At 35.2% G+C, this 22,786-nt stretch overlaps 1 protein-coding gene across 3 annotated transcripts in view; it reads left to right on the forward strand.

Annotated features, from left to right (window-relative positions):
- The window catches only part of SLK (STE20 like kinase), a 49,208-nt gene that overhangs the window by 1,641 nt on the left and 24,781 nt on the right, over positions 1–22,786 (forward strand). For all 3 annotated transcript variants that reach the window (XM_067300209.1, XM_067300211.1, XM_067300210.1), the window contains exon 2: positions 20,404–20,568. In XM_067300209.1, the coding sequence (XP_067156310.1) occupies positions 20,404–20,568 (165 nt within the window). The remainder of the gene's footprint in view (positions 1–20,403; positions 20,569–22,786) is intronic.

The raw sequence follows: 22,786 nt of genomic DNA on the forward strand, positions 1-22,786 counted from the left end.
CTTAGAAGCTCTCTGTAGAGGAAGGTCCCAGAGCAAGAGAACTGGTAAATTTTGCATTTCAGGGTACTTTGCCTACAACAAGAGAGTTTTCCAGTTGGATGTGATTTTCAGTTTGCGATTTATTTCTGCAAGTGAAATGACAAAGTATAAACTGTCCAACTTGAATTTTTCAAACTTAAATTCTACTTTTTAAATTTTGCTAATCAGAATGACACATGTAATTACTCGGATAACTTGGATAAATTCAGTGAACATAGCACATATGAAAACCAGCAGGTTCTAGTACTCCTGAAAAAAAGTCCTGTAAAAAAAAAAAAAGTGAGGAGAGCACTACTGCTGGTATTCAGCAGCAGTCATTTTGTTTCCATATAGTTTGAGAAGGATTACACACAGATACTAACTGTGCTTGTGTTCCTGCATCTGAGCATGCTTGGCAAGGAACTGTTTCAAAAGCAAGGGTATGTTATGTTGTTCTTTCTTGGATATACACCTTAATTTAGAAACTGCAAGAGTAACATATTTAATACTCAAATTTTAGAATCCAACTAGAACAGAACTATCAACTTTTAAAGATTTGCATTTAATGTAAAATTTATTTATTTATTTATTTTTTTTTTTACAAAGAAAGGATTCATGTCAATTACATTTGACAAAACAAGATCCCTTTGTTTGCTTTATTTTGGATTATGTTGCTCATTAAAGCATGCTTCATGAGCATGCTTCAGGAGTTTAAGCAACTACATTTTAAATTCCTGTAAAAGTTAAGCAGGTATAAATCCTACCAAAAAGTGATTAGAGCATTTTTAGCTGCCATTCAGTTAGGGATGGCGTTAGAGAAATTTCTTGGTCACAGCACCCTCCTGTAGCTAAGAGGCAAACAAACATTAAGTGGATCCTGGATCTCAGAAAAGATTTCAGCCTGGTACCATCTCTTTCCTTCCTTCAAAAGGACAAAAAGGTACTTGATAGACTGTTTTTCTTTTTCTTTTTTTTTTAGTCCTGAAGTGAAAAATTAGTAGAAACCAGTCTGTTGGTAGATCCAAAGAGATGTGTTATGTTCTTTGTTTTTCCTCTCTAAATTGGATTTGCATAGGTAAGAACATCTTTGTAATTAAGATCCTAGGTGTCAGTGTGTGAGTATCCTTTTTCTCAGTATTTTGACAGGTATATGATAAAAGGGAATTGCCTGAAAAATAAGATCTTGTATACTTTGGATTTTTAATAAAATATAGGTTATGTTGGTTACTTGCTATGGTTTCCCCTAGAAAAGTATTTTATTTAGCTAACTCATTTCCTGCTGGCAAAATATCACATATTTAAATAAAAACCCAAAGGCAACTCTTAAATGTACCTGACATATAAAACCCAACTGATTAAATTATTTACATTAAAAATGCTGTGTCTAATGATATTAATATTATATGCAGGAGAAGTCTTTAGGGTATTGAAAGCTTGATTCATTTCCCCCTCTTCCCCAGTAACAAGTGTCTTGTTTATTTTTTCCATAATGATTTATTTAGTCAACTTGCTAGAAGAGCTTATTTTCTCAAAACTGTTTTGTTCTAGTTTTGTAAAGTTTTCTTAGCTCTGAAAATTCATACATTTGGATTCACTAACTTCTAAGTAATGTTTAGAAATTCTCAGTTAAAATTTATAATCATTTGAGTCACTGTTGCAAGTCTCTCTGTCATGATTGGAGGGGCTTTTTAACTGAAGACTGCTGATTGCAAAGATTTAGGTTGTATAGGACTCTTCGTTCTAGTCCTTTTTCAGCCACTTCAAGGAGGCTGCTTTTGAGCCTGTTTTGTTCTTTTTGCTCTTGGCTGATGAATAATAGTGTGTTTTTTCATCCTTTTTTTGGTTTGTAGACTCTTGCAGTTCTTCAGTATCAGGTAATGGCCCTTGTAAAGAGAATTTCGAGGTTGCTGATGACAGACTTTTTTCCAGTCTTTTCTAATTGCTTTTCATGGATTATTTAGAGTTTCTGAATGGAGCACCAGGGTTCTGCCAGCCTCTGAAGAAGCATAATATTAACTTTGGAGGGGGTTTTCTACTTTGAAATTTGATGGTTAGATAGCTCTCAAACTACTTCTTTAAAAATGTGATTAAAAACTACTTTTGATTTGATCCAGTTACAGTTCACTGAGAAATCTTAGGCTCAGAGTTTTAAAGTCAATTAAAATAGTTTGATGTAGAAATGAGTTACATTATTATGTTATGTTACTTTTATTGTGTTATTATATTACATTATTGTATCAACTGTCAGTTCAGTGCACATAATACTGATTTAACTTAAAGCAATCTTTATAAGTAACCATTAAAATGTAGCCATTTAAAGTAACCATGTGAAGACTTTCATGAACTTTCAGCTGCTTTCTAAACTGACAAAAGCTGATATTCAGATGTCACGAAAACAGACCTTTAAAACACCTTATGTTTTCTGTGGCTCTTTCTTGCTAAAGCTCCTGGTTAAGGATTTTCTATCATACAGATGCACATAACTAATTAAATTGCAGATATCCTCCTACGTTAACATTCTAAATGAATTAAAGTGGCTGGACTTCATTTCAATATAATTTGCCAGCTTTTTGGAAGTAAGAACACTGTAACACTTATGTTGCAAAAAGACAGATTTTTCTGGTGTCTAGTTGGTGTCATCTTTGAGCCCTTCACTAGAGAATACCCCTCCAAGAAATTCACGGTCTTCTAGGCATAATTATGATAATTATAGGTACCATCTGTTGCTCATGTACTAATATAAGTGTTTATGCAGAAACAGATTCCATAGTAGTAGAATATATATGACAGTATACTATGTAAGGTACAGTGTATGTATATATATAGTGTGTGTGTGTAGACAGAATATATATTGTGAACATACATATTTTCAGAGCATTTGACAAGTGATTATCAGAGAATCCTTTGTACTTGTATTTGTTTTTCAAGTACATTTGTGCTTCTTGATTTGAATTGGAATATCCTGCCCTTTTCTAGCACCCTTTCTAATACTCTAAATCTAAGATGTTGGAAGCATTGTATATGCAATTTTCTCATAGGAATTTGGAAAATCAAATATTTGTATTCTGTTTGAAGCTAACAAGACAAGTTTTCCAACTCTCAACAATTAACTAGTGCTTGGTAAAAGCCTATCCTACTTCATCTTTAGGTTCAGAGAAGAAATGCTGTGAAGCTGGTAGCAATAAAGTCATGGTGAATAGCACTACCAAATGCATTGTCTTCTGAAAATTACAACTACATCAAGTAATCCCATATACTAATATCTGCAAAAGTGGCCACTATAGATTCAGCTCTGGCTAATGAAAGATGACTTTTGATAATAATGTTTCTACAAGTGAAATAAACTAGTATTTTAGCTTCATTTAAGTTAAGCTTTTGTTTCTGTATTTAAAACAATCTTACCTGTAATGTTACTGTATGACCTCCATAAGAGCTTGTTTTTGCCTTAATGTCTTCTACAACATAGAGAAACAAATACAAATTTTAAATGGTGATTTAGTAAGACTGGACCAGTGTCTAGATTTTCATTCCTTTATTTATATCTGCTGACCATAGAGCTGCCCTAGCTTCTATTACAACGAAAGTGACCAGATAACGGGTGGCAGCTTGGAAGTAATTTTTGCCTACCACTACCTCATCACTTATTTTCTAATATTAAAGAAATACTTTAATCTAATTAGTCTGACCTGAAACAAAATCAGGGCAGAGCAAGGAGAGTTTATAATTCCTAGTTTCTGTGGTCTTACAGGCTTATTGATCTAAATCATTCCTATAGTCAGATATTATAGCTTCAAGTTATCTTTATGATTCTAATGTATCATGCTGCTTGCTAGGATGAATATCTTTTATATCTGTAATTTATGCTTGCATGATTTTTGACTTATTACTTAATATCCAGGCTGAGGCACTGATGAACTGTTTTTCATCTGCTCTTTATCTTTTGACTTACCTTGTTTCGGTAACTCCACTAGGAACTAAATTTTTAGAAGTTGTTAATGCTGTTGGAACTCGCAGACGTTCCCATATAAAAGATGCAGTTCCCTGTAGAAGGATATTGCTTGAGTTCCGCTGAAATCCTGTATGCTTCCATGTTTCATACTGATTGGTTTCCAGTCAAATAATGTGTTGAATTGAACCTGAAGCTTTATAAGCAACTCTGCCATAACTCTAGGCCTGTAAAGAATAAGCAGATGAAAATGTTCTAAATTGAATTTTAAAGCATAAGAATGAATTGGTGCTGAACTTCTGGCAATCTTGATTAAAGGTGTTTGATATATTTAAAATATTTTGTTCTAATCTATTATCATTCATAACTTACTATATCAGCTGACCTCTGATTAAACTGGAGCAGTAAAATGGTTCAGTTATCCTCAAGAGATCTGAATTAATGATGTTCATTTAAATGCCACATTGCTTTGTTTAGCCATAGAGGCATTAGTAGATAGAGGAGAGGAGAGAGTTGATTTACCCTCTTGAGAGTAATGTATAAGATGTTAGTGCTGAATTTTAAATATTTAGACTAGGTAAAATAGAACTTTACTTAAGTAAAGTTTGTTAAGAGTAGTCATTTCCATAAGACAAGTGTTTTAAGGCTGCTGGGTATGGTCTATATGAGAAAAAGGTGCATGCCTATCTGCAGAAGATAAAGGATTTCAGTCATGCTGATCAGCTTGGTGAGTTGCTCCAAGTCAACATTTTCTTCATTTTACCTGCTGCTCTATAGTGTTATCTTTACTTTCACACTATTGCAGTTTTAGCATGGCAGATACCAGATAAGGAAAAAGCAGTAACACCTATTAAACTGTGGGAAAAGGGGTGAGAGGAAAGCTTTACTGAGCTCTTTACACCTTTTGCCTCTCTGAGTAAGTTTTCCAAGGAAATGGGTAGAGCAATAAAATTATCTGTAGATTGTTAAGCTGAGAGAGTTTTCTTGTTTTAAATGGATACTTGCAGAAGGTAATATCTCCTTTTCATTTTGCCTGTAGCAAGGAAATACTCTAAAGAAGCAAAAAGGAAAGCGCATGTTATTTAGTGCCTCACTTCTTGGACATCCTTAAGTCACTTGGCTTAAGATCATCATCACATTACTTAGCTTATGAGTAATGTATTGTCTGCAGTTTTAATTCTGAATGCAACAGACGGACAAGTTTGCGGAGGATAAATATAGAATGTTCACGATCGCTCCTTAGGAAGGCGGTCGTCTTTTCCAAGGTGTGAGCACAGTTATATAAACTGTTTAAAACTAGTTAACTAAATAGAAAATCATTATTTGATTTTTTTGTTTGTTTGTTTACTATATTTATAAAACTTTTTTAGAGTTTTTTTTTATAAAAAAGGAATTCGATTTTCATTAGATTTTGGGGTAGGCTAAATATTAATGCTTAATGTTGTCCAATAGATCGTAGAATGAAACTTTTTCTCTATGCTGCTGTAACTTGGTAAAATAATTCTTCAGGGCTAAATCTGCCTCAGTCTGTTTAATTAACTAATTCTGATATTGGACCTGAAAAGTTGTTGTGGTACAGGGTTTTTTTTAGTGTTGTAGATAAATCGGTTGAATCTTTTGAGCTGAATCTTTGGCAGGGAAATAGTCTTACAGTGATACAGTCCTCCAAGCAGCAATAAATTCTATTGTTGCAGAGCAGCAGCTCACAAGTTTCTTTTGGTGGTGACCTTAATTCTAGTTTTGACTGACCCCATAAACAGTATTGAAGAAATAATTTGGGGAGTTTGTGTTTTTGAATGCCACAATCCCTAGCTTGGGAATTTTGGCAAGGGGAGGGTGGAGGAAGCAAAAAAAAACAAATTTAAATTACTTGAAATGCATCCTGGAAATAGTATTTATGAATGTCTGTTTTGAATTTAAAAGTGGTGAAAAATTGCCATGATTCTCTTTGTTTAGGGACAAACCTTAGAAAATGAGAATACTTCTGAGACTTGAAAGATGGTTCTTTCTCAATAGGATGCCTCCTGCAGTTTTATTCATTTCTGTTGTTGTGTGTGAACTGAAAGGAAACTTTTCCCCAGTATGCAGTGAAAATGATTGGAAGAAGGAACCTCTTTCAAGCCCTTATGGGGGCTGTCCCCCCACAACCTTCCAAAATTGTGAGAAGTACTATGTTCAGTTAAGTGTGTGGAGTTCCTGAAAGAGAGATGAGTAGAAATGCAAAAATTTCTAAACAGTTGAAGTCATCAAATTATTTAAATGCTTTCTCAAAGCCTCTGAAGTCTCCAGAATGAAGTGTTTCATGTTCTGTGACAGTAGTTCAGGTTTTTAGAATAACCTCAAGGAACTAGAATAAATATAAAAAACTGATTTATTGCATGAATGTCCATATGGGTGTTTAGTGTGAATAATACTTAATATAAATGGGTTTCAGGTTGTCTTACCACTGTATCTATTAATTTTTTCAGAGGCTGAAGTAGAAATACTTTTGCCATCAACATTAGTATTAAATTTGCAGAGTGGTACCCCCTGAGTGTAAATTATAAAAATATTGTATATGGCTTAATGATTCCCAAATCTGCGTGTAACATCATGTATGCTATATAGGTATCTAACATACACCTGAAATGCATGCATGCTATAAATATGAAATTTGTTTGGCTCTTTTGTCTTATAGCTAATCTTTTGAATTGCTTATTAACTGATCCTGATTACTACCTGTATTGAATGCAGTTGTGACTGGGCCTTACATATGTCAAAAAGGCCCATGTTCAACTGTGACCCATGTTTTGAGAAACTCAGGAGTTTATAAACATTGCTATCCTCTAATGACAGTTGTGTTTCTATGTAAAAGAGGCAACATGTAACTAAAACTTCTGGTTTGAGAGCTGAAAATGTCATTTTTGAGTCTATTTTTTGGTCTTTGCTTTTTTGTGCTTCCCCAATAACCTCTAATTAAATTGGAACTGTACACTGGATTTCTGAAGTGAAAATGCATTTGTGTGATATTGTCTCACCTCTTGTGCCTATTGTCTTGCTTTACAGTATCTGCCAAATTACTCAAATACAAGGCTTATACTATCTTTTCTTCCAGTACTGTCTGGATTGTTCCAGTTCAGTTTCTAGTGGTAGAAAAGCCATGAAATTTGGAGTTAGATAACAAAGCAGACTGAATTAATAGCACAGAGCATCTAAAGAGCGTGTAAGATTATAATTTGATTCAAAACCCATATAAAATACATATTTTAACTCCCTCTAATGCACTTCAGTTTTTAATGGCTATATAACATGGTCACAGTTTGGAATGCTTTAAAGAAATTTTAAACTGTCAGATATGTAGTGGGGAAAAATATTTTTTTCCACTCAGAAATGGGAAGGAATCTTTTTAAAAAGAAAGAAGATGTAGTGCTTGCAGAAAATGTTTGAAGTATTAGTTTAATGGCAAGCCATAAAAATAGCTAAGTAATTTCTGATAAAAACTAATAGGCTACTTCAGATGCTCTGCAATGGTATTCATACTAGAACAAAAATTTAGGGCTTTGCCGTAAGTGTTAATTTTCTTTTGACATTTCTGATTTTCTGTTGAGTGTGCCCTACATTCATACATACAAAGCAGCTAAAGTACATGCAGCAGAAAATTTACATAGAGCAAAAAAATTCACAATAAATAACCAGGAATGGAAGATTCCTTGTATGTTTAATGAACCTACTGTCCAATTTGGTTTTAGGAGAGCACGCTGTTTCTTAAAGCAATTCTTAACATACGTAAAAGCCAGCTGCAGTATTAAAGCCATGGATTATACATTTACTTTTCTTGACTTTTTTACTTTTCTGGATTACAACTGGTTTGTAATATTCTGCAGCGTTACATGTATTTATATAGAGAGGTTAATGGGAAACAAATAAGCATGAATGGTGATTTGGAAGTTAACAGAAAGATCCAATCTTATTTGTCTTAGGTATCCATTTTTACATTTTTGAGCTGTTTTCTGTTCAGTTTAATTAGTTGAAGCCTAGAAAAAGAAGTTGTAATAATTCATGCTTGAATCTAGTCCCACCCAAAATCTGGCATTAGGAAGGGTCTGGCCACCTGAAGTATGCTATCCTATAATCTTCAATGGTAAGACTTTTAATTTCACTGATTTTCAATAGAGAAGGGAACAAGGGAAAAAAAAGTATTATACTATAATAGCCAAATCAACTTATTGATTAGCATCTAAAAATTACTAAACCTTTCTTACTGCAGAGAAATAAGTGACCTGTACCTTAAAGTGGTACCTGATTGTCAATTCAGAAAGTCGTAGTATGTGGAACTCGAGGAAACGGCAAAATAAAGAGACTTTAATTTTAAAGTATACTTATGTACTGTTGATTTACTTTATATTTTTATAAAGAATTTTTCTTAAGTTGCATTAATGCAGTAATTCAAAATGAGCTGGCAAAATAAGAGTGGAGGGCAACTATACACAGTCTGTTTCATTATTTCAGGGAAACCGTTACTCTAGAACTTAAGTTGTACCTATGTCAACACAGTTTTACTCTAGTGCAAAAGCAATGGTGAATCCCCATGCTAGTGCAGAATGGTTTTTCAATCCATCTAGCTTGGTAATGAATTAGACAAGACTGTTTCTTTATTTTTTTTCTTATCCTGTTTGAACAGCATTTTAGATCTGTATGCAGCTTCTTGATTAAGGAAGAGTTTAAGGAACCGGGTCTTGTCTTGAGAAATGTTTAGTCATAACCACGATTCAGAAAACAGGGTTCTTAGGAAAGTTATTCTAGCTTTTTAATGCTACAGTCATAACTTGGCAAGACTGTTTACACTGGAATTTATTCTTACTGTATCTTGTAGGTAATGGTCCTCGGGACACAGATTTATGCTGTAAAATCAAAGCTTTTCTGTGGTAAATTTCTAGACTTCACAGTTCCAGAAGATAACTTTTCACTTGTATTTCTAAGCAATACTTTACAAGAAAAGAGTTAAAATGTTGTAATTAAAAGGAGGTAAAACCTTAATGGAGAAATGGCAATTGAGAGCTTCAGCAAAAATTAGCATGTTGAAGTAAACCGTCATCTCCTTCACAGCCTTTGTCTTAATCAGTCTGTATTAAATTCATATGCTGCCTTTTTGCTTTTGTAAAGCTCAGTCATATTCCTGCTCCACCTTCAGCTTTTTCCTGTCCAAATTGAAGAGTCCCAGCCTTTTTTAGCCTGTTTTTATAAGGCAGCTGTTTGAGCCTTTAAATTTTAGTTGTCCTTCTCTCTGCCCTTGCTCTGGTTCTGCTGATGACACAGATATTTCAGTTCACGGTTCAGGTGAACTGCCCTGTTTTTCAGTGCTGGGTAATCATGGGTCAGAACCATATGGTTTGTGCAACTGCAGTACACTGTGCAAATTTTGAACTTCACATCATATCTGGGAAATGTGATCAGAAGAATTTTGGACAGGAATTATTGCTAAAACAAACATACATGATTCATTCCAGTAATGCAAAGAAATGGGTAAGCTTAGAGTTCAGCCCGGCTTTTTTACTCTTTTCAACTAGTTTTTACTACTGGTAAAAATACACTGACTGAATTTAAAAGTAACCTGACAGAAGGAAGAAGGAAGCACTGCCTACCGTTTTTCATCTCTTCGGGGTAGGGAGTATGAAAGTTTAAGGATCACCATATGAACACCAATACTAGCATCTGTTTCCTACAGAAAACAAAGGTACCTGAAACAGCTTCATTTGCTTCTGGCTGTAGCAAGAGCTTTAGGCTGTCTCCTAGTAGCTGACCAGAACAACTAGGTTTACTTAACAACCTAGAACCTTAACCTATTTGTTCATATTAACACATTACACTGTTTTAAAAAATATGGTACTATTTAAAAAGTGAAATGTAAAAACGAGCCAGTATACAGACTTGTTAATTACCTTATTTCGGTGATTTGAGTTTTAATCTTCAGTGATGCTGTTCTAAATTCTTAGTCTTTACTCTCCAATCATGGGACCTTACTTTGAGTCAGCTGCAATATAGGGGAAGTTTGGATTATTCTTAGTCAATATTGTGTCATGAATAAAGATAATTTCTATAAATGTTAATTTGGTTCAAATAATAAAAATGTTAAATAACTCAAAATGTTGCAGTTGAGGGAGAGATAATCCTAAGAGCTTAACTTAAAGCACTTTAGGCATTTAGGAAATGGATGTTTAATAGCTAATGATAATAAAACTTTTTAAAGTGCCAAATCAAGCACTTACTCATGAGGCTCTTTTTGAATCTCTGAAAAGCACTAAAACAGTATGGAACTGTGATACTAAGTGGAACACAGTTAATAACACGTCTGCTCGACGTAGTGCATTTCATTAGCTTCCTAAGTACAGAGGCAACTTCCGAATGAGTGGCTGCGTCTTCACTGTGACCGTCTTCCACGACAGTTTAGGATGATGCAAGTCAACACAGACAAACTTCTGGCAATGTATTCCCATTCCCAACCCCTTCCTTGTGACAGCTTTGCTTGTCTGTCTCCCTGATGAGCTGGGTCAAGAAATTAAACCATCCAAAAGTTGATTGTCCAAGTGGTGAATTGCTCTCACCTGGATTAACTCCCCAAACCAGCTCACAGGAGCACCAGACAAGGGCCAGCGCTGATGTAAGGGAAAAAGGACAGGACTGTAGCTGCGTGGCTTGAATGGCCTGTAGAAGTGAAGCATCAAGGTAGTATGTTGGTGTCCTGAAGTTAAGGTATGTCACAAAAATACTTTTTGTCAAGAAAAATGTGTCAGAAAAGTTTATGTTGTATAAATCATCTGCTGTAAAGAACTACTGTTAATGCAGTTTTGCTAAACACTGCCCTTGGTATTGTCATCAGTCAGTAGCGCGCTCTCTTTGCCTCACTGATTGGTACTGATACTGGAAGAATTTTATTATGTAGATGTATCTTTAACTGGAAACTTATTTTAGGTCTGTTTCCAGTTTTTTTCAGGTGGTGGTTCTTTTCTCTGCTTTTTAAGTATGCTACAGTAACTACTAGAAAAGAATGAAACATTTACAAGACTGGTTATTTGGGACTAAATTTACCTATGGGAGGATAATACAGAAATTGAGTTTAATTTCAGGGTGAGGTGAGTTGTAGATGAGCATAATGTTTTGAAGAAGAAATGGCTTAGATAACTTTCCAGAAAGGAGGGGGATCATGCATTTCCTTTGACACTACAAATACACAACAAATGACAGCCCCCTGCTTTAATTATTTTATTAGGCTAAAGTCTTTTTTTTTTTTTAAAGGGGAGGGGAATAAAACCCAAGAGAAAAGAAGGAGTAGAAGAAGGGAGAAGCCTGCTCAAAGAGAAATCTATTTTGCCTCTAACAACCACACTTGCGCATTTTAGTTGCTGTCAGTTTTAAGGGGGCATGGGCAGCATAAAGCTTTCATAACTCCGTTAAAATTAGCATTGCCACACTATTAAGAGAGAACAACAGTACTTCCCCTTGGGCATTTTGTGTGTTTAACTGTATGCACTGTATATCATAATGCTCAGCAGTTCTGTCAGAGGAAGAATATCATTATTTCTACATTATATGAGAATCTCTCAGATTTTCACAAGATAATTAGCTGAAAAAGTCTGAGTAAAGCAGCTGTTTTTCCTTTGCACGTTCTGCACATCTCAAGCTTTGCAAAGAGATTTGAAGTATTTTATCTGGATTTGTCTTCAAGCATTTTACTAAGCAATATAATCATTCCTATGGCCATTTGTATTTACCACTAGCATATTAGGTGAATTCTAAATGCATTACACTAAGTACTTAGTAAAATGGCAAACAGCAAGGGTACAAAACACTTCTGAAGAATTTGAAAAAGTTTATCAGCAGTATGCTTATCTAAATTCAGATTTCTTTCAAAATTAGCTGATACATAATAGGATCAGCATCCACATAGTTTCTGAGAGTAGTCACTTGGCTTCTTTAATTGTTCTAATTGTTTAAACAGTTGTTTAAATTCACCAGTTTAAAATAAAACAGTTAATCTGAAAGACAACATCAGAAGCAATATGTCCCAATACTGTGCAGAATATGAATGAAATTTACTTACAGAATCCAAGATGCTGTTTCTGTGGCGCTTGAATAGCCAGTTTTCAAGGAATAACAAATGTTTATTCAGATGGCTCTTTCTGATCTCCTGAGAGATCTGACACTTGCAGCACAGAGTGATATAGCTAGGTTATTATGAAGTGCATATGAAAGAATCTTTCTAAGTTGCATGTCAGAAGTGTTCACCTTGTTTTCAGGAGATGCTATGTAGCTTTAGGATCATTGCTTGAAAGACTCACAAGAAAACTACTGGCAAGTCTCAAACAGGGTATAAGCATTAAATATCATAGGTTACTGAATTTTGTAATTACTGAATGAAGTTCATTGTAGAACTGAACTAAAAATAATTTGTTTAGATTATAAAGAGTTACAGAAGAGCTGAAAGACAAGTGGCTTAACTATATCAGCATTAATTTCTTTCTTTTTCCTGTTTCTTCTTTACGGTTGATTTCTATCAGATTTAAGACTGTGGGAGGAAGCAATAAATGACTTTGGTCTAAAATTCTAGATTTCCTGTTTTTAAAAAATTAATACCATAAAGAGAATTATGAATTGGTGTCTATAACCAAGAATTTTGCTTAGAAAATGTACTATACTAATACTATAATTTTACTTAGAAAACAAAGATGGTATTGCACTTTTTTTTATGAAAGCTGTCAAAAGCTAGTTACTTCCTTTTTTGTTACCTCCGAAATAGAGGAAGTTTCATCTCAACGGACTGGAGCCTGCATGGAGCAACAGAATAGAGGCTTTGATAGTTTTGCAAGAACTATTGCCAGTGTTCACGTGGAATTGATTCAGTCACGCTTCATTTCCTAATGCATTATAACCATGACTTAAGTTTTCATCAAATGTCTTTTTGTAAAATACTGAATCTTAAACTGCTTAACTTACATAGTTTATATTTTTCCTTTAAAATATATCAAATACACTTTTTTTCCCTTTAGCAAGACAAAGAATGCAGTGGGGCTGTAGTGCTTCACCTTGTTTCATTTGATCATTCCACTACGGCTATTTAGGTGTGCTCTCTGCAAATCTCAACTGTGGGTCACACTGCAGTATCAAATTGTAGAGGACCTTTTTCCTTTCCCTAACAGCCATTATTTTTGAGCTAGTAAGATGTATACACTTCAGATGATAGTTGAGTAATTTCTGTTATATCCCATCATCTTCCACAGTAAATGCATTAAATAATCTGTCCTAGTACAGATCCTCAAATGTCTTCCTTCCCCTGTATGGAATCTAGAGCATTTAATCATATTCTTTACTTTTTGACAGCGATTTTTTAACTTAATGTACCACATTTCAATTCTATGACTATTTAGTTTCCCTAGTAGCCTGTCAGAAGGCCTTTGCTGAAGGCTTCTTAAAGTCCAAAGAAGTTGGTATTTGTTCTTAATTTATTGTTTTGTCAACTTGTTTGTTTCCAGTTTGGAAAGAGAACTTTCCATACTAAAATAGCTGAACTGGGTCAGACAACGGATCTAGCAGTCTAATCTGTTGTTCTGACTAAAGGCTCGGAGCAGAGGAGATCCCACTCCTACGTATTTGTTTTGTAACCTAACCTAACTCCAGGGAACAGGGTATGGAGGAGCCATGGGTTTACTCTGCCATTTTTATAGAGATACTCTAGATTAATAAGAGTTTCTGTGAATATACTGTATATAGTCTGTAAAGTGCTAGTAACCAAAATGACTTACTGCTACGTGAAACCAAAATTCTCTTACATTTGTTTGCGGAAAGCTGCAGAATTAGTTTTTACAATTCCAAATGCCTTCCTGGGAAAAGAGGTTAACAGGAGTAACACTGGCTCTCTGAGAGCCCTTGTTACTGGGAGAAATCTCATCTCAAGTAAGCTAAAGCACTGTTACAGATGTTAAATGGCTAGAAGCATAGTTACAGCACACAATCCCCCAAGGTAAAGGAATCAGAGCGTTCTTAAGGCCTGTGTTGAAACAAATCGTAAATTATCAAGAACAAATCATAAAATTCTCAACTATCAACCCAGCAGCATGATATTTCTGAAAAAAACCTCAACAGTCTAGAGACACCTTCGACTCTGTCTTGTTGACGAATGTCTTCCAATGAACAGCTAGAATTAGCAATTGCTGTTTGATAAAAATTATTTCCTGGTTTTATGCCATTTATTGGAATTATTGTTAATTTTTGTCATCTAGATTAAAGGTGTGTTTATGCTAGAATAAAGATTTAATTTTAACCTATAGTGTTTAAAATAAATTTGTGTAAATTAATAAGAACAAGCATTGCACATTTCTAATGCAACCAGACTGAACAAATAACTGTACGGATATTTGTAAACCGAGATGAGGGTGCACTGAGATATGTTTCCTGGGAAGTTGCATGTCAGTCTGGGGCTGTGTAAAATGAGGAAAAGCTCTGCCAGCAACTGTTAGTGTCCTCTGCAGATGAATGATATTGGCAAAGCAGCTTAGCACTGCGGGAATAAATCTTGATTTCTCACACCGCCCCCATTGCTAATATAGGAGTTGATTGTAATGCAGAGTTGTGTATTTTAATGCTACTTTGGGGAGTGGTACGTACAGTTATAACTGAATTCAGGAAGAAGAAAAAAAGTCCTTTGCATTTATACCTCTTGACACCATTTAATGTTTTAGTTACAAATGTTTTCCCAACATAGCTGTTTTTTTTTCCTGTAGCTTTTATTTGAGCTATCATGCAACAAGAGAAGGGGAAAAAATATGAATGTGTTTTTATAAAAGCGTAGTGTATGCTAGAGAATACCCTTCCAATATTTAGCAGATTTTTATTCTTTTTATTTCCTATTTTTAAATGCATTTGCTTCAGTAAGAAGAATGATTCTGAAATCTGATACGTTTCCTCTCTTAAGTTGCCTGTAAAGGACTGTTTTGGTTACTTTGTGCATATCTGCCAGATTCAGCCCTGCTCTTGCAAATATGCATATAAATATTCCTACCGACTGGAGTGACACAACATATATGTATGAATCAAGATGGGAACTCTGCTTAACTAGTATGCAAAATGCCATGGAATTAATGAAAATACATAAGGGAAATCATGAGGTTAAACATGAAAATTGCCATTAGTGCATAATTGTCATGCCAATTGCCAGTAGTGCGTACTACTCCCCCCCCAAAATAACTTGTGGAAGCTCAGAAACCAACTGTGGAGGAAGCTGAAGAACCATAATAAGTACGAAGTACAAGGAGAATGTTAAAAGAGTAACGTTGTCATGGAAACTGCTCCAAAACCAGTACAGCCGCAAAGACCACACCATCATAAAGATGTACATGGCTACTCTGGGTTGAACTCTGGCAACACAACTTTGTCTGTAATACTGCATGCTTGTAGGAAGTAGAGGCATTTTTATCTACAGTTCAATTTCAGTGTGTTTTCCCTGGCATTAAACAGTTCTTCTGTAGAAGAAACCATGTAGTTGGTAGTTAAGGAATAGTGTATATGCAAAGAAAATTTTTGGCCGGTCACTTGTCGTTAAGGGTGTATCTTCTTCCTTGGTAGGTGCTGCCCTTTCATTATCTTCTGAGTAGTTCTTCCTTAACAGTCATTTCAACAGGTTCCAGCAGGTACAACCAACGCTAGCTGCTTTTTAATTCCTTGGACCAGTTATATGTATAATTAAACAAAAAAAAAAGTAATTCTCTATAGCTTGTTTTTGTTACTACGACGTTTTCAAACCTGCTCTGCAGTGAAAACTGATGCAAAATAGTTTAGCTTCTCTAGAAACAGCAGGCTTATATTTCTTAATGAATTTCCAAAAGTTTAGAGGCCTTACCAGTTCTTTTGTTGGCCTAAGTTCTGGTTTATTTTAAAATCCGTGGCTTAAATTGCAGTTAGCTATTTGCTCTTGAATTCAAACTGGTGCTTTTAATTATGTTTCTCTACACTGGGTGTTAGAATTAATGCTCCCTTTTATCTGACTAGTTAAAGTAGAGTTTCTTTTTCCTAAAATTCATTAATAAGCACTTTTGGAGGCAATACGAACAGTAATAATAGTCAGTCATGCAGCTGTCTTTAGTTTCAAAATGCACAGGAAAATGTTAGATATAATATAGAAATTTATACAAAAATGATTACAGTTTGTTTGAGAAGAATGAGTCTGGAAGGAACAGCTTCTTCATTGATTTGTTTTGCTGCTTGCAAAACATTGTGTGGTTATAACATCCCCAAAGAGATTGGGCATTGGAAAGAAAGATGCGACAAATAATTCGCTATCTCATATCTCAGCAGTGTTTCTGGTAGGCTGATCGGTAGAGAAAGGATGCACTTAACTTTTTTTTTGATTGTAAATAGTGCTGTCGTTTTTAGATGCCTATGTGCGTTGTGCTGCATCCCAGGAGGGAAACTGCGCAGTTGGGAAGAAAGTATTTGCTGGTGATAAGCAACTGAAACGGCTACGCACAGCCGAGGCTGAAATTTCATATTGGTCCTCTAAAGATGAAAGACTGAGTTTTCTCTGAGCTATAAACCTATTACTTTGGAGCAGTAGCTTTGCTCTCTGTGTTGTCCACAGCTGGGAATATACAATGTCTTGGCTGAATGCCCAGATAGTAAACCTGCCTTTTAATATTCTGCTATCAGTCTCTCTACTTCATAAAGCCCTCTGGATCTGGAACTGATATTTGGGTGTGGGAGACTAAAAATCTAAGTAGGAATGGGACACTGACTTCATGTACTCACAGATACTAGTTTCAGGTGGAATGGTTAGTCCTCTTTCCAGTACTGATGTATTTCCAAATGTTGACAACGTTTTTGTGTAGTTGACATAATTATCGTCTTAGTGTAAAGGATTTCAGGTTTGGAAAAAGTAATTTGTAAGCTTCTGATTTACAAAATCGTATTTATTGTATGGAAGCCTCTGTACGATAGCTTTCTAAAAATACTTTATCTTAGAACTAAGAGAATAAGTACATCTTCCAGAATGTTTTCTGCTAATGAGGCTGTGTTCTTCATTGCAAGGGTGAAAGAATTGCTGTAACATGGCTCGCTATTCCATTGTGTATGCTATCCCCCAAAAGTTAGCGTTTGCTGCAGTAACCTTGAATAAATAATCCAGATAGAAGTTTTGGTGGAAGGACTAATATTTATGTATTACTGCATGTTGTAGTTAATAATAACAATGACACGTTGCATTAGTCAGTTGGTGGGGGAATGAGTTGCTCCAACCCAGGTTTCAACCGTATGTATTAATGTTGCGAAGAGATCCAGTTTTGTTAATGCACAGAAAGAAGGTGCTTCTCCCCCTTGCTTCCCTCTCTCCACAGAAGGCAGAACTGAACCAAAACTATTAAAGACAGAGCAGCTTGGATTTCTTAGCATAAGCCCAAAGCTTAAACCACCCATCACAGAAGCAGAATCAAATGGGTTTAAGCAGAGCATATAAGACTACCTTGAACTGATAGTTGAGATCTAAAATACATGAAGAAACTGGTATAATGGTAGAGGGCCTATTCTGAAAGGGCAGAAGCTCAAGTAGTGTGAATGGTTTCTTTGACTTTAAACGTTCAAGTGCCCAGCTGTAAGATGAGTATATGCAAATCACAAATGCATCTGCACAAACGTTTTTGCTCCTGCTCTGACCTTTAGAAAATGTTGTGTGACAGAGGAAAGATTTCAACTGAGGTCTAGAAAAAACAAACATGCCCACACAAAGCTGTGAATGCTTATTGTTCCTCGTTTCTCAGTCCAACGTTTTCCCATACAGTTCAGTGCTACATAAGCCTTATGCATGAAGAGTAAAATCCTTTCCTACCCAGTGCAAAGGCACGTATTTCTTCTGTGTTTCTCACAGCAAGCCACATAGGTAGATTGTTATTATAGTGCAGCATGTGCATTTTAGAAGAGAAACTAGTAATATCATACTTAAAATGAACTTTTAAAATCACAATTAAAATTTATAAAGATGTTCTTTATTTTCAGGTATAACTTGATGTACACTTAAAATCATCAATCCTCGGAAACAGCTGGCAGGAATATGTTAATTATAAATTTTTTTTTCTTTTGCGGACTAGAAAAAAATTCTGGATCCAGACCTACAAACTGTTACTCTCAGAAGTCAAAACAAGAGCATACATTTGTTTTGTTTGTAATTGTAAAGATGTTCATAAAGATAATCATACTGTCTCTATAATCACTTCTGTTTTATAATGAGATGTTTTAATAGAGCTCCCACAAGCAAGATATAACTAGAAATCTGGTTTGAATAAACTTCTTTTACTTCAAGCAGAAAGATCTGGGAAAAATCAAAATGTAAAGTACTCTGTCAATAGAAGAAGAAGAAAAAAAAACAATGTATGCTATGTGTGCAGCAAACTCACTAACATGTAGTCATGCAGCCTAATTTTCAAATGCCTCTTTCTCTCCCTCAGAGGTGAAATTGAATCTGAAAAAAGTAAAATCTGTTACCATTAATTGGTATAGAAATTTAAAATATGGTTTTATTTAAACAAAATCTCAGGAATACGATACTGTTTTTTAAGTGCAAATTTGTCTGAAAGTGAATTTTAGAATTTTCTCATAATTTTTTGAGGTATCCTCAGCAATCAATTGTAAAATACTGTAGAGAGTGAGTAGCCATGCCTCTTTTACAAAAGATGATTTCAGTTAATTAATATTTGTATTCTTTAAAAAGGTGCTTTAATAACCATTTTTCTGTGAACATAAAACTACCAAGTCTAATTACGTTGCGGAGTGAGACTCTGTTTCATCTTTCGTGTTTGATTTGCAGTATGTTGAGTGCAGCTACAGGGTAGGAAGGTTGATCTGTCATTCCTTCTGTAAAACACGAAACCAAAGCATATACTTTTTGCATTAAGCACACCTTTTTCTTTTTAATGTTAGCGTGCTTATTTAGAATGTGGGGGGGGGTTGCCACATTTTTCCTTTGCCACATAGAACAAGTTTGGGAGCAAGGCGCCCTGCCCAGCGGAGAGCCAGGGCGAACCGCCTCGTGGTGGCTCACGTCTCCGGTCCAAATTGCCCTGGAGATTTTCCTCTCTTGCTGCTTGGGAGGCGCCTGCGTCCCTACTTCTCATTTCATTTCAGTGCCTAAAGCTGGGTGGAGTAAAGCTAGGCCTTTCTTTCCTGGTCTTTATGTGCAATTGGTGAGGCTGACTTCCATCCTACAACTTCACTTACTCAGAGGCAAAGTCACCCCCTGGGAATGCATTGATAGGACTAGTGTTTTTGTGATGGTTTCGGAAATTGTTCCTGTCTTGTTCAGAGTTCACCAGATTCCAAGTTAGTGTTCCATCAAGCAACTTACAAGAGAAGTGTTAGAAACTGTGTGTGTGTGTGTATGTTTTTATACACACACACACACACACTCTTTATCCTCCACTTATATTAAAAAGAAATCTAGTTTTGCTGGATTAATTTTTCAGCAAATTTTGGGGGTAAATAAGTATTTACAGTAACTGGTTTCTGAAACTGTTTGCTATTTAAATGCAGTTCGTCCTAATTGTTTTTAATATTAAAATGTTTTTAATGTCTTCAATGTTAAAAAGCAGCTGGAGATTTTTCCAAACGCCTAGTAAAAATGCTTTCTCTCAGTACCCAAGCTCTCGTTTTCCTTTTGCTTTTCAAATCAAAATCTTACTTGTTCTTCACTTGCCCTTATCGCTACAGCAGTTCTGCTCCCCAGTCTTCAGGTGCGGAGTCCCGCAGCAGAGGTTGGCAGAGTTTTCAGCACGGCCGGACTCTGTGAGTCGCTGTTTGTAGGAGCCCTCCCGGGCTTCTGAAGGAAGCAGAGCAAAATGTCTGGGCAAATGAATGTTGGCTCGGCTGCTTTTTCGCATGAAAGCTTGAATACAGCCCCTTGCTTAAGACGAGCATAACCCGCTGGTTACTGGTAGAGCATCTGGTTTTCTGTGTGGCTTCGCAACCAGCTGTGCTGCTGTAATGTGGGCGAGAATGTGCGGTCGGATATGGGAAGGCAGAGGCTACTTAGTACCCCTGCAATACAAATGTTGATAGATTCTGAAGAGGAGCACTGACCTTCATCCAAGGAGTACAAAATAGTAATGTGCCTGAGCTCCTGGCTCCACAGTAATTTAAAGAATGCAGCTGGATTCAAGCATTGCTGCGTTCTTGCCTTCCATTGATTCTTTATGACTTTGAAACAAAATACTAAAACTTCTTCTGCCATAATTTACCTAGTCTTTAATGTGCAGGTATTCTCTTATGTATTCCTTGGGGAAATATTGAAGATTAATTAAAAAAATATTTCTAGAGAAGCATAGTAAAGGTAGGAAAGTATTACAGAAATATCAAAGGATCGGAGGGGTTTTTTTGTTGACAGTTGTCTAAATTCATATCTAAATGTTTGCTGTGGCTTTGTTTGATAGGCTCAGAACAAAGAAACAAAAGTACTGGCTGCTGCAAAGGTGATTGATACTAAATCGGAAGAAGAACTAGAAGATTACATGGTTGAGATTGATATTTTAGCATCCTGTGATCATCCTAATATTGTTAAGCTCCTAGATGCTTTCTACTATGAAAATAATCTATGGGTAGGTATTTTTTCTTCTCTAAATGCTTTTATTTGTGTCAAAAGTATATTGAAATTTCATTTTTCCTGGCTTAATTGTAAAGATTATCTTACTTAATCAGTTGTATTTCTTCTATGTTGTTACTATTAGGATAACTGTCTACAGTTTCAAAACTAATGTGCAAATTGTGAGTATGACTTCTAGCAAACTGTCCTTAAAATTGAACTACACTGAGTCACCTAGTCAGCAGCTTGAAACTAATATTTGGAAATTAGCAGTTTATTTACATGCATGGGTAGAGTTCTTAGGCTGTGCATGTTTGTAACAGCAGGATTTAGATTTTAATTACATTAGTACAATTTAGAGGTAGATTCAGAAACTGCAACTGCAAAATGAATAAGGGGCTGAAAAGGTCAATCATGTGAAATATGTATTTATTTTAGATTCAGCTGAATTCATTGGTAACTGCCAGGGAGGACAGTTTACCAGGACTTGAACCATAATTAGTTTACTAAAAATCTAGATCTTTTGCAAACAGAAGTGTAGTGTGTATTCATGTGACTGTACCTCAGTGTTCTGCTAATTCCTCTGCACTGCATAGTTTTGGGTATGAAAATACATTTTATTTTATCTTAGGTGATTTGATATAATATTTTTATAAGTGATTTGGGGATTGCACAAGGAAAATATAGATGTCTTTTTTTTTTTTTTAAGAGTTTATAATGCAAAAAATATCTAAAAAAAGTAACACAGGAGGTTTCCCTGGGGTCATACGACTATGCTTTATTCCTGAAGCATAAAAACAATGGGTGTGTAATACCATGCTTCCTTATGTAGATTTATTTTGATGGGCTTTGTGAAGACTTGAGTGATCTGAATGGAAAGTAAAATGATATTGTATTACAGAGTGGGATAATGAAAAAATTTCCATGCATAAAGGTCAGCATGAAAGCAAGTACGCATAGAAGCAGAATATGAAACTGAGTGGATGGGCTTCACTGGCAGAGCAAAGATGGTAGGAAAGGAAAATAAAATTGAAGATATAAAATTGCAGATACGGGATATAGTTACTGTGAAGTAGCAGAGCCATGAAGGTGGCAGGGAGAAGACTATCATGGTGTGGGAAGTAAACAGAATTAAGTGGGAGGAAAAAAGAAAAGAATTATAGAGTTAGACATAAAAAATGCTATTTGGCTTTCCAGTCTTAAAAACACAATTTCTTTACCAAAGAGAGATTTGTCAGATTATCGGATCAAACAGCAAATTTTAGAGAAAGAAATTATTTATTCAGGTTTTCCTGCACCTAACTACTTGGTGGTGGATATGTAGCAGCATGTAAATGGTATAATAGTTTAGAGGATTTATGAAGAGTTGCACTGTATAATACATTTGTTAGTATCGTTGCAGTGATGATTAACTGTAATAGTAATTTGAAGTAGTCTTATATCACGTAAGTGGTAAATATGAGTGTTACTGTATAAGGCATAATTTGAGTCTTTATCTTTTATGAGCAATTATGCTCTGACCTTAAAAGTACTCTGAAGCAGAAAATAAAGATTTTATTTCCCAGAATATTGACTGTTTGTATTATGACAAGAAATACTCTTTTGCCATCAGTCTGAAAATTATAATTAAACATTTAAAGTTAAAGAAAACATAAAGAAGAATGGGGTGACAAAGTCTTGGCTTGCCTTTCCTTTTCTCCCCTGTTCTCCTCATTACCTTTGTCTTCCTTCTTTCTGTTCTACATGTCAGCATAGTTTGTAGCCCAAAATAGTGGTGGTTTGTTTTTGTTTCACAAGGAAACTGAGAAATGGAAATTGAATTCTGTTAGTATTATTAGATTCTGGGATAAGAATTATAGGCATCAGTAGGAAAGGAGGAAAATGAATGTAAACATTTCAATTTACTCATTAAACTTGCTCGTTTTCTGTATTTTTTTTTTTTAGTATATTTTTCCATGTTTTCATTTCATCTGAGGCAAATTAATATAGGAAATAGCAATTTCTGCTACTGGAAAAATCATGTAGCTTCTGTTCTTGGACTTTTCAATCAAAGAGAGATTATAACATACAATATAATAATTGAGAAATGAGTTTGCGGGGATTATGTAAATTTACATTACAAGTCAGATTCAAGTTGACCCTAATACTTTTTATTGTGGAATTATATATTTGGATTAATGCTTTTGTCTGAGGATCTCCAAGCATTTTTCAAACAATTTGCTTGAGCTTCGCAG

Source organism: Apteryx mantelli, chromosome 7 (genome assembly GCF_036417845.1).
Source record: "Apteryx mantelli isolate bAptMan1 chromosome 7, bAptMan1.hap1, whole genome shotgun sequence".
NCBI lineage: Eukaryota > Metazoa > Chordata > Aves > Apterygiformes > Apterygidae > Apteryx > Apteryx mantelli.